At 44.7% G+C, this 17,380-nt stretch overlaps 1 protein-coding gene across 3 annotated transcripts in view; it reads right to left on the bottom strand.

The window, feature by feature from the left end:
- The window catches only part of CC2D1A (coiled-coil and C2 domain containing 1A), a 130,046-nt gene that overhangs the window by 68,707 nt on the left and 43,959 nt on the right, over positions 1-17,380 (bottom strand). For all 3 annotated transcript variants that reach the window (XM_069230445.1, XM_069230447.1, XM_069230446.1), the window contains exons 17-21: positions 17,078-17,194; positions 6,783-6,856; positions 6,092-6,150; positions 5,623-5,674; positions 4,262-4,361 (exon numbers count right to left, since the gene is read on the bottom strand). In XM_069230445.1, the coding sequence (XP_069086546.1) occupies positions 4,262-4,361; positions 5,623-5,674; positions 6,092-6,150; positions 6,783-6,856; positions 17,078-17,194 (402 nt within the window). The remainder of the gene's footprint in view (positions 1-4,261; positions 4,362-5,622; positions 5,675-6,091; positions 6,151-6,782; positions 6,857-17,077; positions 17,195-17,380) is intronic.

Raw genomic sequence — 17,380 nt, 5'->3', positions numbered from 1 at the left:
ACAGAGCTGCCTGCTTCCAGCTTACCCTAACAAGAGAATTAATGCTGTAAGCCCTAATCATTTTAGTAATTTCATCCATTCATCCCTGTAGGAAAGAGCCAATTTTTGACTTGGTCACCATCACTTTTTGTCTGGTACATGATGCACTTTTGACTGAAAGTGCACTGGTTTCCTGCTAAACAGGTCCCAGTGCCAGATCTCTTTCCCTACACCTGTGCAATTATTCTCCAGTTGGCAATACCTTTGGCCCCCAAGGGCTGCAGCATTTGTTGTGCCACACCCTCAGTGACGTCTCACCTAGAAGATGCAGACTTCCACTGCAGGCTGCGTGTCTTGGTGCAGCTAAAAATGAAAACACAACATGGCACACAGTCTACGTGCCATGTCCCCTAACACTGAATGTACTGTATATGTCACCCTACAGCAGACCTTATATCCCTAAGGCAGGGTGCATTATATAACATGTGAGGACATATCTCTAAGAGCATATATGCCACTGCTATGTCTTTATCAATTCACAGACATAGAGTGAACAGGGAGGACATTTTAAGTACACGTAGCTCCCCAGCTACACGATGGCTTCATTGAAAATAGGGATGTTTGGTATCAAACATATCACAGTATCAAACCCTCACTGATGCCAGTGATGGATTTGTTATTACGTGCACCAAGAGGGCATCTTAGAGGTGTCTCCTGAAAACCTACCAACTACCAATGTGTAGACGGATTAGTTTTAGCCAGCCTGCCACCACCAGACATGCTTCTGACTCCCAAGGGTGAAAGCCTTCGCGCTCAGGTAGTCAGAAACAAAGCCTGCTCTGGGAGAGGTGTTTACACACCCTACCCAACAGGATGACCTGCAAATCTGCATTCCAAGGCAGGGCGTTTCAAAGAAGCCCAAGACCGTTGGTATGCAGGTCTAGCTTCAATCAAAGGAGAGATGTAGACCCCCCCTGCCCCAGGGCCCAATTGTAGTATTGAAGGAGGTGTGTCCACCCCTCAGGTCAGTACCACCTTTCAGATGAGCTGCCTGATGTGGACACAAAAGTTAGAAATCTGCCATCTTGGTGTTGACAGAATTAGCACCTATAGGACAGGCTTATGCCCAGTTCCCACACGAAGTGGTCATACAGGCAGTCTAGTGACCCAAGGGGTGAGTAACTCACTGGTTACTACCCTACACTCCGCTAAACACCCCTAAATGCAGTATTTAGGGGAGCCCCTAGAACCAGGAATTCAGATTCCTGCTGACTTACGAAGGAGAAGAACAATTGAGAGGTACAAAAGCAAAGACTGTTGAAGAAGCACGTGACTTGGCAAAAGCCCTGCTAGTCTGTCTGCTGTTCCCGCTGATTAGCGCCAAAGTCGACTCATCCTGCAAGCTGCTGTGGCTCCAGAAGCCTGGGACCCCTGTTGCCTTCAATAAAGACTCAGAAACTCCTGTGGAGCAGCAGAACTGCTTCCCTGCATCTTGCTGGCACCCCAAGAGACCAGAAAGAACTCTGGACCGCAAAAACCGAACACCACAAAGCACCACTCTGCACCTGTGCCACCCACCTGAGTTGAAGTTGGCCAATGGTGCCAACGTGGTCCCCCAGCCCCCCAAAGACACAGTTTACCATGTACTTGCCCACTGTGGACTCCCTAACACCGCCTGCAGCCTCTGCCCACAGGCCTCCTCCATCGTGAGTGCTCCCGGTGGAGAAAAGCAGATGCCTCAGAACACCTCGGCACCCGTCACCCCTGGCCTGTGGAGAAGAGGACCCAAGATGTCCCCAAGCGTCTCAGGACTTGAACCCGCCTGTTGGTTCTCCTTGTCTGGACTCCCTGTCCAATCCTACAGCCTATTTTCAACCAGACCGATCCCCATTGACTAACATTGGGCACCGAATGCCATACAACACTTATGCACCCGCCTGTCCAGGTGCAGCCCGGTGTAACATGTTGGTGTGGTCCTGACCCTTGCCTAATAATTACCTTAAGTCCAGGAGGTTGGTCCCGTAACTCGCTGTACAGTACTTGTTTGCCATATTTGTTTTTCAACCACAGGATAGCATTGCACTAAGTGTTGACTTTTCAAAACTGTAAAGACTTTTCTTGTAAAACTTATTTACAAGATCATATTGAATCTGGTGCCTACATATATATGAAGATAGTTGTTCTTTTTGTAAATTGGTGTGGATGTCCTTTTTGAGTTGTGTGTCTCATTTATTTACTGTGTGTGTGTATTTGCAGATGTCAAACACTCCTCTCAGATAAGCGTAAGGCTGCTCAACCATACTCCCCCCTAAAAGAGCCCCTTAGGATTTCTAGAGCAAGCCCCTGTCCGCTAGTAAGGGAGCTCCTGGATTCTTTGCACAATATATCTCATTTTGATATATCAAACAAAGAGCCAGTTTCCTACAGTTCCCAGGCCCAATACACAATCATGAAGGGTCCTTTCCTCAAACCAACCATTTTTCTGCCCACTCTTTTACCCTCTTATAAGAATGGCAAATTTTTGGCCAAAGTGAAGGTGCAACACTGACAGTCGAGCAATAGAATGGTCTTTGTGTAGCGACTGCAAGTATGTGCACAGATTTGGAGTGGTGTACCTTTGACAACATGTAGGTTCAAGCTTCATTAGTTCTTAATGGGTCAGTGATCATGGAGTGAAAATCTGGTAGCTGTCATGGTGTACCTCTATAGCCACTCTGGGCGCTTACTAGTGGCATTTGTAGGCCTTGCTACTGTACGGTTTACAATTTCATGTGAAGACAGCATTTTTTTAAATCCATGCACTGAGTATCATGGCTGAAAATGTTTTTCAAATTGTACATTCTGAACTAACAAAATGGCTACATCTAGCACTTTATATAACGCACAAACAAACAATAGATAATTTTGCTGTATACGAAGGAATTGTTCTGTTTTTCGTTTGAGTGGGGAGAGTGGTAGTCAAGTGGAGCTTATAGGACTGAGAATTGTGAAATATATCTTGTGAAGGAATGTGACCCAGTCTTACTGGCCCCATCACTCTTCTTTGTGGGATACTCCCTGTTGTCAATTCAGCCTTTAGTGATATCCCTACAATGGGCAAGTGGAATCCGGTTGTTTGGTAATGCTATGTATCTGCCTTGCTGTGAAAATTACCAAGAGTTTGCAACAAAAGGACCTAACTCTGTAATGCCCTAACCATTAGTTTACACTTCTGGAATGAAGATCTGCAATTCTGAAAGATTATTTACTAGTACTTATTTGGTTGAAGCCCACAAGTTCTTTTGGCCAACTCGGCATCTCACTCGTCCCATGAGATATGTTTTCCTTAGAGTATACAATTTAGTCGCAGCTTATCCACTCGTGTACCCATTCTATTTGCCAGATACTCTTTTACTGTTATATTCCTTGGATGTCTCCTGTAGTACCCCAGAATTATCTTCTGTAAATGCCAATGGCTTTGCCCTGAGTAGAAGAAGGTTAAACTGGCTTGATCTCAGCCAAGAAGTTGCACATTACTATATCAGGGTTTACTTTTAAGTTTAGGGATCAGTGTTTAAGGTAAGAAACCAGAGAGCCAATCAGTTTTTCCATTGAGAAATAGGATTATAGGTTTGTCACTAGCTGGGTGACAAAGGCCAGAGAATTTGTTTAATTGAGTGCTGTGGCTCAGAAGCAGTGGGATAGGAGAAGTGTTCATAAAGGTGTTCTTTCCGTAGTATTATGAAGCATTTCAGAGAGTGTTAGGTTTGGGGGCTGGGGGTACAGTACCTCAGAGGAAACTGGGAACCTGGTAGACTCACAATAGTGACTTTTCCACCTATAATCTTTGCTCAGATAAAGCTGAGGGGCAAGACAAGGATCTTCTTTACCAGGTTTCAAGGTTGTAGCGTAGATGCCTCAGGTTGCTATGCACAGGGACAAGGTCACTTTGGGGTTTAATTTTTTAGTTTGGTTTGAAATTACTCAAAATCAATACCCCAATCACCCTCCACCCAGCAGCACCAGCCAGCCCTTTGCCCTTTTTTTATTTGGCTACACCTCACATATGTTAGAAAAAGTTCAGATTTACACTCCCCTAACATTACTGCCAAAAATATCCCCCCACTAGCTCTCCTTCTCTTAAAGAGGCCCCATGAAGGTCCACAAACACTGCTTTTATTTGAAGGGTACCATTATTGCCAGCAAGCAGTCGACCCTTTAAGAGACCTCCAATGAGTAGCTAACAAACACACCCTGCATCAAGGTCCTCTGTCACTAGCACTCCCATGCAGCTCTTTCTTACCCCTTGTGGATAACTTCAAACTTGATGCCTTTGGTTTGTATCGCTCTCTTCAGTCCACGGTGTCCGCGATTGATGAAAAGCTTAAATTGCTCCTTAAATTCTGAAAGAAGAAACAAACACAATTGCAAATGAAAACCATTGAAGACTGCACAAAAAGAGGGATAAAAGTGTCACAAAAAGAAAGATAAGATAAGTGGTCCTCTGGTAGAGGGAGTATGGGAAATAAAAAGCAGCCTGGGGCAAAGTAATGAGAAGAAATTAGGAGAAACTGGTTCTAGGGCAGAAGAAGGATGTTAAGATGAGAAGGTTGGGCGGTGCCACAGGAATAACTCGGAAGTAGGAAATGGTCTTGGGTTAGTGATACAGGGAAAGAGTAAAATGTCCTGCAGTAAAAGGGGAATGGCTTGTGGTTTGTACAAAGGAACAAGCAGATGAAGAATGAATTACTTCTATTTTTTATAAAAAAAACAGATACTGCCCACAAAGATTTTCATTTAATGCTCTAAGGTGAAAGGACTCAAAAGGAAAATGTTTCTATCTGCAGACTTGGAATCGATCGTTTCAAACAATTCTCGGTCTGGATAACTAAGTCAAGACTCTTTTCTGAAAGACCATATAAAGTGGAGATACTTATCTTGCCTATTCAGACATTCCAGGAAATAGTATAACTCCACTATTAGCTATCACTATAACAGGGCCAGTGGAGTATAGCTGACTGAGTATAAGGAGGAGCACCACCAACATAGCAGTAGGCAGAGCAGGGGGTAGAGCCAATGAGAGAAATAGCACTGCCCAGCTACCCCTTATTTGCACACGACTGAAGTACACCAATGACGAGAAGTCCAAGCTCCCACTGAGATTAACCTCCTACTATTGGTGTATTCATGAAGTGCTTTCTCTTCTCTCTTTATAACACACCTTAAATGCAGCATACTGGACATTTCAATCTAAACAGGCAAAATAGAGCATTGTTCTTTATGGCTATAGTGAAAATCAGCAAGACTCCTGTCTACATTAAGCTGCTTCCCCATTTTCCCCATGAAACCGAGGTCCTGGATTAGTAAGTGAGGCTAAGGTTTCCCTGAGGACGAGGGATGCAGATTTCATGGAGAAGAGGTCCAGTGGTAGATAAACATAAGTTCAAGGGGTGATATCAAGAAGGGGTAGAGGACAGGAATCTGAAGTCATTGTGGCTGAGAGAAAAATAACCGGAAATTGTAAGAGGGGTAGTCCAGTGACAGATGAACAGTAGGTTTCAAGGCTAAGTGGTTGAGGGGCAGATAAAAAAAGGAGGTCAACTGCGTGATTGCCCATGACACATACAAGCTCTGTTAACAGTCACTGCAATTTGATGTACATACCAGGGCAATTAGTGTTTTTGATCACATTTGTTTTGTCTCTTTGAGCTTCTTCCTGCAAAATAAATCCAGATAGTTACAGCAACAGAGAAGAGCTTGGAAGCACCCGAAAATACTACCACAAGAAGTCAAGGAGACATCAAGATTACAATTGTTCCAGGCCAGCCAAGAAGGACAGAAACATGATGAAAGGAATCAGCAGGGAGTAGAAAAGCAGCTGAAATGGAAGATGGCAAGGCTTTTAAGCCTTGAACAAAATGATCTACTGAAGTAGAAAATTATATTTGTATATTAACACACCCCTTCTTAGTCGTGAAAAGAACAAAGCTGAAAATAATATAGAGGCATGAAAACATCACTCTTATGATTCCTATACCACCCCAGTTAGCAGAATAAGCTATCCCCAAGTCAAGCTAAACCCTCCTTCACTAGTCAATCCCTCCAAATCAGTATTGCACCATTATCCACTTACCATGTTGGGATACGGGAACTCAAAACGCACATAGGAATCAAGATCATTAGGGGAACTACCTAGAGACAGAGAGATGGAAAGAGATTTATCACAATGTAAGGCTCAGAGAAGCAGCAGAGATCAGCAGTATTGAACTACTGATCAAATGATGTTAAGAACACACCACAAACCACATTCAGGAGGAGTCCAAGAGTACAACAAATCCTAAAGAAAAGAAACTGAAGGAAATAGCAACAGTCGCCATCAAGTGGAACCACATGGGAAACCCAACAACCGTTGAGCACAACAGGTTCAAATCTGATCAAGTGACACCATCAAGTGTAGTTGATAATGTCCTGAAAAAGAAAGCATTGGGACAAAGCGCTGGCAAGCACACATTGAGTCTAACAAGCACTTAAAAGCACAACAGAATCACAGAGAACAATGCAAGAGCCATACAGAGTTTTTTGATAGTTCAAAAACTCCTCTGGAAAACTAAGCATAGAGTGCGAGAATCACCATAAGGAGAATTCCACCAGTACAACAGCACCACTGAAGACTTTAGCCATTACACTCCAGCAGTATGCTTAGCCTTTTACACTTTCCTGCCTAAAGTTTACACCCCGCTACTCCTCATCTATGTGTAGTCATGCAGAACAAGCACAGTTGATCCCTGTATCCTACTGACAGGTACACTCTGCTTTGAGCTCACCAGGAGGTGCTGGTAGATTGATCCCCTTCACCACTATGAGCACCATGTCGTTGGTATTCAGGTCGGGAAAGATCCTGCAAAGAAAAAGAGGTCTCAATTAAATTAAATATAGTCAAAGTAGAGATGAGACCATATTAATACAAAATGCCTCACTTGACCTCTAGATGTTGTCATTATTTGTTACTAATCAACTGATTTCTTGTTACTTTTACCAAAATGAAGGGGCTTTCATGCTTTTCAAATAATGGAGTTGGATCATTCTAGCTGTATTTGTAGCACAGAATATTATATTTTGTACCGTTCCTTCTCTAGGCCCTACCACAACTGCTTGTTTAGTTAAGTTAGCCAAGCAAGTAAAGATTTTACTTGTATGAATTTTCCACCATGATAATCTTGCCACCGACGGAAAGAAGTCAAATAATGTTGTATAAAGTTGCAAACAATATTTGGAAGGACCAAGTGCAATTGGTCTAATGTGCAGTAGAACTTTGATCAGCCTAGGCCAGCCAGAACACTTTGTAGCCCAGTTACAGAGATCATCAGGTTGTTTATTGACAAGACAATGATACAACTGTGAAACAGAAAGAATTGCATCTCCAGAGATTTAATTAACAAAAATGTAGTAGTGCTCGAATACAGCTTCAGTACAACGGGTTTCATGTCAAGGAACCCTCATCAAACTATTCTTTAAAAAAACATTGAAGCTTGCCACTTTCAACACTATTCAATGAGAAACACATGTGGAAACCTATGTTTTCCCCATATTGCCAATTCACCAATTTCAAATCAGAAAGAATGTTGCTATATGATCTTGGACTATAAAACCATGTCTTGTCAACTAGTACTATAAAATATACCAAAAAGGGATTCAAGTTTAAGAACATTTGGAAAATCAACTGATTTCCATTTCTATATCAGAACATATTGCTACACATTCAGTAAACATGACATTAGGTTTTAGACACATAAGGAGTCATTTAGGCCTTGGAAGAATGGGCGAATTGTGATAAATTGGAAATTTCAGCCATCCCACCAAGGCCATAGATCCCCTGCCTCATTTAGGGGTAGTCGAAGCACCAGGTTTGCGTTTCCTAGGTGCCACAGGTTTGCCCCATCCTACTAGGACACTGCCAATGTAGGATACAACCCTGTTAAGAGCAGTATGATTTCCATTACATTACCCTGCAACACGTGGAAGTTCCAGACAGTTAAATCAATTAAGACATTAGGCAGGGAGAAAACCCTCTGCACATCTAGGCAATTGATAGTTTGTTCAAGATTAGCAAACTCTAGTTTTGGGAGGTTGTGGTCAACAAAATGAAATGTAAAGCGGGCCAAAATAACATGTCACCAGCTCTGCATTTCACCGAGCCTATAGTGGAGCCACCAGTATGACAGGCCTAATGATCCCCACAAAGGAGATGGGGATCTAACACTAGGGCAGGCAGTTCTCCATCAGGGGAAGAGAGGCTACATTCTCCACAGTCACCACAGCCTTAAATGAAGGCCATAGATATTTGATTTTTCATAATTTTAGTCATTAATTGTTTCTTCCCTTTACTAAATTGGTTTAGAAATTTTACTGATTGATTGTGAGACTGTACTATTGTTTACACCATTAAGGTCACAGAGCGTAGATCTGGATTCCTCATAGACCCACCTGCTTTATTAACAAGATGCTAGATTACTAACTCTGTAGAAGTTCATACCGTGCTCTCAATGTTAATAACACAGCTTCTCACAATTGGGCACAAAACTGGGTTTACACAGAACATAATCAGGTCAATGCCTTGTTGACACAAAGATATCTCGATGTGAATAAACCAGGAGCCCTTTTAACCAGAAATATTCCAAAAGATTTTGAAATCGGTGTTTGATAAAGATACAGGACATAGGGCTTAACGATCTAGAAGGCATTCTTTTTCATTTTTTGGGGAAATATCTTTATTGTTTTATCACGGCATTGCCCATTTAAACATAACAACAGTAGCATTGGCAATAAGTAAAAGGTGATACAAGTACAACAGGAGTACTGCAGCACACATGTGTACTTCCCCCTTCAGAAGGAGAAACAAGGTGATCTCATCTAAACAGCCAAACAGTATAGCAAAACAAATTCCTGCTGCCCACCCAATCCTGACCGGGTAACCAACATATGACCAATATGTATTTCGTGCACCCGCACCATCTTCATGTACCCCTGACACTTGTCCCCAAACTCTCACAATAAGCCCCTCGAGGCGATCATTTTCCAGGCTCCAGTGTGCCATCACACACACACACACACTTCCCACAGATTGAACCAGCATTGGGAGATATGCACTGTTACCTCTTCAGTAACCAACCAATAGTACGGCAACTACCTACACTGGCTACGGGCCAAGCAATCTGTTGAATCTTGCTATATAAACTTCCAAATGGTCAATGAGGTGGCACCTCCCGTTCCTGGCCCTGCTGTAGGCACTCATCAATAATTTCAATGATGCCCATCTGGCTAACTTTTTCTGTTACATATGCACAAAGGGAGCCACAGCTGCTTTCCAAAACATAACTATGCAGCATTTAGCAAGCACCAAAGGCAAATTCCAAAGTCCATTTAGTTGCCTCATCGTCTTAGTCACCACATCCTCATTAAGTAAACAGTGCAAGGGATCCTGCAGTAAAAAAAACTTCTAAGATACCCTGCGTAACCTGCTGTCAAAGCTCAGTGACTACTGGGCATTCCCACATCATATGAATAAATCCGCCTTCTCTAACTGGTATCTGGGAGTGCCAGACTTGGCACCGCATACATCTTCCCTTTCCTTTCCAGCTAGAGGTATGTGTGGTGTACGTAACTGAACTGGCTGAATCGGAAGTGGGTGATCTGTGAGATTGTCTTAATGGATCGTAGACATCACTCCCATGCAGCCTCCAGAATTTCTATCTCTAGACAGTCTTCCCACCACCCTTTAAGAGCCTGGATACCCAGGATAATGAACCATTGTAACAGCGCCCCATATAGGCCTTAGACTACCTGCTTTGTTCTGGTCATATTTGGCACCATTTCTAGCTAATCATCGCTGTGGTATTTCGTTTTCAGACCCTCAACGAGGGCCAAGTATAAAAGAAACTGTCCAGGGTCAAAGTCGCTTGCAGTAACCAGGTCGTCAAACAGACATAATGTCCCTCTGTCACTACATCTCCCCACCTCATATGTCCCCCTGCTGTCCACCGCCCGGTCTGATGTATCCCTGCCAATTGTCTACGAAGAGGCGGAGCCCACAGCGAGAGACCCTGAGCATAGGGACCCACACTCCTGCCACCATATATTTCCTCCAGCACCAGACAACCACCCTTAGTAGCACATTAAGAATGCCACAAAAAGAAGGAAAGTCCAAGAACCACTCCAACAATGACCTACCACTGAAATCAAGCCTGATCATCTCCCATTCAAGACTTGGAGTGTCCCCCAATCAACAAATCGGGCATTGGAGCTATGCAGCAGAATAGTCAACTCATAGTTGGGCGCCTCCAACCCTACATCCTCCAGCACGGCATATGAAGTGGAAATCACCACTCTATATCTCTTGTCACCCCATCAAGAGAAGTGAGCAGTTGCTGCAGGTCGACAAATAGAATTTCTTTAGGATAACCGGTAGGGCTGTAAAAAAAATAGAGAAGTCTGGGGACAACCAACAATTTTGCTATCCACACCCTACCCATGGGTGATAGGGATAGCTGTGTCCAAAAGGGCAGGGACTACTGAATCAATGTCAGCGCTATCCCCAAGTTACCTTCAATAAGGTCATATTGTGTGTGACATATCTGGACCCCTAGATACGTAATAGTGTCAAATTTCCACTGCAGCGGGTCATCCGAACCTGTGTGGCACAGTGGTTCAAGCATCTGTGAAAGCGGGAATAGACCTGACTTACCTTAGTTAATGCTGAGCCCAGATGTTCATCCAAAGTCATCCAGACCGTCATAACAGGGAGGGCGGCAGGGTCTGCCTTTAGGTACATTAAGGTGTCATTGCCATACACTGATACCAAATGAGGGTGTCCATAAACACAAATAGCCCACTGGTGGGCCGAAGCCCACAATAGGCATTACAAGGGCTCTAGGGCCAGGAAGAACAGTAAGGGGGACCTGCCTGATATGATCTCAGCTGTGGAAACCCTGGCCAAGGGAAACTCCTGCAGAACTCCAATCCACCTCGGAACTCCAGTCCCATCCCCAATTTGCTCAGTACGGTCTGCAGATAGGCCCACCCAAAGGCCCAACCAAAGGCATCAAATGGCTTCTCGATGTCCATGGAGGCTACCCAACACTGGGTGTCTGTCACACGTGCCCTTTCCATAATACAGAATAAAAGGCGTAAGTTCAGGAATGTGTTCCTACTCAGTCTTATGAGAAAGTGCCAATTTTTGACATGGCCATCCTCACGTTTTGCCTGGTAACTGATGCAATTTGCTTGAAAGTGCACCGGGTTACTGCTGGGCAGGTACCCAGTGCCAGATCTCTTTTCCTAAACCTGTGCAATTGTTTCCCAATTGGCAATACCTTTGCCCCTCCCCGTAAGTCCCTAGTAAATGGTACCCCTGGTACCTATGGCATCTGTAAGAAAGAGGGTTCCGAAGGGCTGCAGCATGTCATGTGCCACCCTCGGGGATCCCTCGCTTGGCACATGCAGGCTGCCACTGCTGGCTGAGAGTCTTGGTGCAGCTAAAAGTGAAAGCACAACATGGCACACAGCCGGTGTGCCCTGTCCCCTAACACTGTATGGAATATATGCAAGTCACCCCAACAGCAGGCCATAGAGCCTTAAGGCAGTGTGCATTATATTACATTTGGTGGCATATCTGCAAGAACAGATGTACCCCTGATATGTCTTTGTTGATTCTTAGGCATAGTGAGTGAACATGGAAGCCATTTCAAGTACATGTGCTGGACACTGGTCAATATGAGTTCCCTGGCTACATGATGGCTTCATTGAAACTAGGGATGTCTGGTATCAAACATCTCTTATTAATCAACCCTTATTGATGCCAGTGATGGATTTATTAATACATGCACCCAGAGAACACCTTATCTGTGCTCCCCGAAAATCTACCAAATACTAGTGTGCGGACTGACTAGTTTTAGCCAGCCTGCCACCACCAGACATGCTTCTGACCCCTAAGGGTGAGAGCCTTTGCTCTCCCGCAGCTAGAAACAAAGCCTGCTCCTGGAGAGGTGTTTACACACCCCACCCAACAGGATGACCTGCGAATCTGCATACCAAGGAAGGGGGTTTCAAAGAGGCCCAGCGTCCTTGTTATGAAGATCTGGCTTCACCCAAAGGAGAGATGCCAAGGGCCCATTTGGCACTAGGACAGGCGGGAAATTTAGTATTCAGAGAGGTGCATCCACCCCCCTGGTAAGTCCCAACCCTAAGGTGAAACTGCCTGATGTGGACACAGCATTTAGAAATCTGCCATCTGGGGGTCAGCAGAATTAAGAACGCTGGGACAGATTTACACCCACTTCCCACAGAAGTGGTCATATAGTTGGTGGAGTGACCCCAGGGGTAAATAGCTCATTGGCTACTACCCTACACTCTCCTAAACGCATCTAAATTCAGTATTTAGGGGAGCCCCTGACACCAGGAAATCAGATTCCTGCTAACCTACGAAGAAGGAGGAGGACACTCAAGAGCTGCAAAAGCAAAGACTGAGGAAGAAGCACCTGACTTGGCCTCAGCCCTGCCGGCCTGTCCACAGTTCCTGCAGATTTGTGCCAAAGTCGACTCCTCCTGCAAGCTGTTGTGCCTCAAAAGGCCTGGGAAGATGACCTGTCTTCAACAAGGACCCAGGAACTCCAGTGGAGCAACGGAGTTGCTTCCCTGCATCTTGCAGGCACCCTTAAGAAAACAGCAAGAACTCCGGACCACTGAAACCCCTACATTTGAAAGTATTACTGCATCTGTACCATATAGCCTAAGTTGAAGTGGGTCAACGGTGCCAACGTGGTCCTCCGCCCCTCCAGAGACAAAGCCTGCCTTGGACTTGCCGACTGTGGACTCACTGACACAGCCTGCAGCCTCTACCTGCAGGCCCCCTCAACAGCGAGAGCTCTCTATGGGCAAAACCCGATATCTCAAGACACCTCGGTACCCATCGCCCCTGGAAGAGAAGACCTAAGGTGTCCCCACATCTCAAAGCATCTCAAGATTTGAACCCACATGTTGGTTCACCCAGAATGGACTCCCAGTCCTGCAGCCTTTCTTCAACCGGACCACAGACTAACATAGGGCACACAACATCGTACTGCACCTCTGCACCTGGCCGTCCCAGTGCTGCCCTGTGTGACCTGTTTGTGTGGTCTTGACCCTTGCCCAATACTTACCTTAAGTCCAGGAGATTGGTTCTGTAAGTTGCTGTAATATACCTATTTGCTGTATTTGTTTTTTCTCCACAGTATAACATTGCAGCTTTCAAAAATTGCACGGTCGACTTTTCAAAATTTTAAAGATTTTTCTTGCAAAACGTACTTACCTGATCGTATTGATTCTGGTGCCTAAACACATATAAAAATAATTGTTATTTCTGTACTACATTGGTGTGGATCTCCTTATTGAGTCGTGTGCAGTAATTATTGACTCTGTATTTGCAGATGTCTAACACTCCTCTTTGATAGGCCTAAGGCTTCTTAAACACACTACCCCCTAAAAGAGCACCTTGGGATTGCTAGAGTGAACCTCTGTCCACTGTTAAGAGAACTCCTGGACTCTTTGCTTGATACAGCTCATTTTGATAGATCATCTAAAGAGCCAACTTCCTACAGTTCTAATCTGGATGGATTATGGTCTGTATGAGTGGCGTCAATCTGTTAGCTAGCACTTTTAACAGAATCTTGATTACAAGATTAAAAAGGGAGGGGGTGATACAATGCCACCATGAACGGATCCTGCCCTGGCTTCCGAAGCACAGTTATTAGAGCTTTTCACATGGGATCCAAAAGCCTATCATACTCTTTCATCTTTTCCTAGACCTGTAAGAGCCCAGCAGCCCCTGGCCATCTGCTATATAGTTAATTTGACCTCCTCAAGAGTCAGTGATGTGCCCAGTTCCTGACTCTGTAGCGGGTCAAGTACTGGGGTCACAATGTCCCCCAAATAAGCGGATTTCGAACCCAGGTCTGAATCCTCAGAGACCCTATAGAGCGCCCTATAACAGTTCTTGGATTCCCCACTAATACCCAGCTGTATAATTCACTATTGGGCCTGCCACGGTCAAAATCACTCCTATGTGGGTGCGTGTTATCCCTGAGAGCAATAACCAAGCCAGCAGTCCACCGGACCAATCACCCAGCTTATGCTGGTGTTAAACATATTCTTTGCAATCCAATCCAGACAAATGTTTTAACATCTCCGTGTACTCTACTTTATTGTTCTCCAACAAAGAGTGCGACTCTAGATTAGCTGCCCATTTACTCTCTGCTGCTTTCTTGCGATTCTCTAGGCTCATAACCTCCTTCCTCAATCCTAGCTTCATGCAATATTGCGTGGTCATGATCACCACTTTGTAAGCATCCCATTCCACCACAGCATCCGTAGCACACACCTCATCATCAGTAAAATATTGGCCAATAGGTTCACCAACATGAGTTCTGAACGGCCCATCCACCAATGCGAGTGGCTGTAATTGCCATGAATGTATAACTGGACGTGGACGCCTCCAAGAAAAAGTCACCAACAATGGACAGTGGTCTGAAAGTGTCCTGCCCAGATACTCAGCATCTGTGCACTTACCCACCAGGGCCACACTGCCATAGATCATGTCAATGCATGTGTGCAGAGAGTGGAGTGCCATGTAATGCAAGTAATCCTTCAGACATGGATTTAAGGTACGCCAGACATCCAACGCCCATTGTAGCAACTGCCTGGCACAGGTGTTTGATTTGGCTCCCACTACAGGTGGAGTTGACCTCTAACTCATAAGATTTGGAGCAAAATTAAAATCCCCATACCAGAAAAATCGGGAAAAAAATCTGTTCGCAGGAGAGCCAATATGAAAGAGGCAAGAAAAAAAAGTTATCCCACATTCAAAGCATATAACATAGCCAATGTAAGAGGCTTGCAATCCAGGGTGCCTTCTAGAATAACAAAACAAACCTCATGATTTATCAAGGAAAGGCCTATTACAAACAGGACCGCAGGTGTCACACATATGAAAACCTCCCTTACACAGGTCGATTAAGTGGTACCTTATAGCGTACCCTGCCAGTGCTTGTGTAACTTCTTGTGTTCCCCACCCATCAAATGTGTCTCCTGGAGACAAGCAAATTGGGTACAGTGATGTTTCAAGTATGGATGATTCTTGTAGCGATTGCTAGATGTACCCATGCCTCTCACATTTCATATCACAATGCAGTATTCTCGTATCGCCATATGTGCTGTGCGAGTATAAGAGTATTCATGACAACAGTTGCAATGTGGGACTTGCAAAGGTGAGAGCAGGCAGAACAGTGGAAAACCAACCACTGGAACCTAATGAACAAACCCCAACAATCTCACATCCTTGGCCACGTCATCAATCAGACATAGCCAACCATTGCCACAGATGATTTGGAAAGCCATTTGTAATCATTCCACCACCAGTGGGTGGTCCAAACAAATCATGGCAGAGCAGTGGACTGCAGACATCGGCCATCAGCACTGCACAATTCTCTCTCCCACAAAACAGTGTAAATCCCTGAAAACCCCACCCTCTCTCCAGCCCAGGTGGAAGTCCCAGCAACCGTCACAACCACAAAGAAAAGGATATTCCTCTAGTGAAGGACACATCAATAGTTCTGCTATCATCGGCGTAACCAGAGAGCCTCCCTTCAGTTCCTCCAGGATATCCTCTACATGGAGAGGATCAACTGAACCCACAGTGTCCCCATCAGAGTCTTGACAGTCCGATTCAACCACTACTGATTGTTCCACTGTGGCTAGCACCTCCTCCCTTCCCATAGCAGCCTGCGCCTTCGTCGGTTTGCCTCAGATGTTTTTTGTGGCACTCCGCCTATTCCTTTGAGTCTTCCACTCATCTCCAGCCTTGGTGGGATCGTTCGTTTGAATTAACTCCTCTTTTCTGAAGGCACTCTTTTTCATATCACAATTCTGGCCTCAACTCACGCAAAGGGCCTATGTCTAGGAGCAATGCATTTTAAGAAGGGGTGTAGGGATGAAAAGCTATACAAAGAGTCCTAAGAATTGTCATATTTTTCATTCACATGGCTGTTGGACAAGTTACCCACGACTTGGGGCACACAGTGCACCTCAACCAGGCTTATAGCTATTCCACATGTTCTTCCTCCAAGGATGGGATGGCAGTGTCATCCAGGAATTGCCCTATATCCTAGGGGGGGGAGGGAGCGAGGGAGCGAGGGAGGGGGAGAGAGGGAGAGAGAGAGAGAGAGAGAGAGAGAGAGAGAGAGAGAGAGAGAGAGAGAGAGAGAGAGAGAGAGAGAGAAAGAGAAAGAGAAAGAGAGAGAGTAAAGGAGTGAACTAACCTCCTCCTCTCTGTAAATAATTATGTTAATACACTGAAATTTAGCTATAATGGATAGGTCAACCCAAACCCTATGTCCTCTTTCATCCCTTATGGCTTCTACGTTCAAGTTGACCTGAGGGCTCCTGTTCACTTAAAAATGTGTCTGGCCAGATCTTCCGCACCCCCATTAAAACAACATAGACCTTTAGGCTAAAGCTTTCTTCACAGGTTTGATAGGGTGCTGAATCTGTATAGATCTAGAGTGCTCAGTTTCCAATTCTTGAAGTCCACAAAGAAGATTTGCCCCCATCCTTTGTTCAGACTAACTAGAAATTGTGGTGTCAACTTCAGGCAAACCCCTGAAAGAGGTTTAATGTTTTATACACTAACCTGGAAGAGACCTTCCACTAATTTATCTTAATAAATTATCTCACTTGATCTTCCAAGTAGAGGAGAAAATCTGACTTTGTACCAATAATGGTGTAAGCTATGGGAAAGGCCAACCTTCTGCCAACTGCAACTAATAGACACACAACAAAGTGATAAGAAACAACCATAGGTAGAACGTAGGAGGAGGATCAGTATCAGTGATAGACTAACATGTCCTCAGTGGGGTTCTTTATGTCTTCTTCTGTGTCCCCACAGGAGTCACCCAAATCCTGAAAATTAGGATGGTGGTGACCCATGTGCCTTACCTACCATAGCAGGTACGGAGAGAGGACAGGAGGACTCTAGTGAGGGTGGTGAAACATTGGTCAAACTCAAAATAATGCCCATAAGGTGAGTACCTACTTGACAATACTGAAAGTTCGCTCCTCGTAGTGAAACTTGGGAAGTGGGAAACCCTTGGCATGTGCCTGTTTCAAAATCTCAATGTTCTTCTTACTGTCTGCTGCCATCTTCTCAAACCTAAACAGGAAAAAAAAATGGGTGAGAGCCCTTGAGATTCCAAGGTATAAGGCACTGTACAACTTTGTTAGGGAGATGCTGGACATCAGAAAAAGTAAAAGCAGGAGGGACTTGCATGATACAAGAGGAGCCAGAGCAAGGACAATGAAACACAGAGACACTGAGAGTATTAGGGGTAGAAAGAGT

Source organism: Pleurodeles waltl, chromosome 4_2, assembly GCF_031143425.1.
Source record: "Pleurodeles waltl isolate 20211129_DDA chromosome 4_2, aPleWal1.hap1.20221129, whole genome shotgun sequence".
NCBI classification, from domain to species: Eukaryota; Metazoa; Chordata; class Amphibia; order Caudata; family Salamandridae; genus Pleurodeles; species Pleurodeles waltl.
Note: the sequence above shows the minus strand (reverse complement) of the source record. Positions and strands in the feature narration are given on the sequence as shown.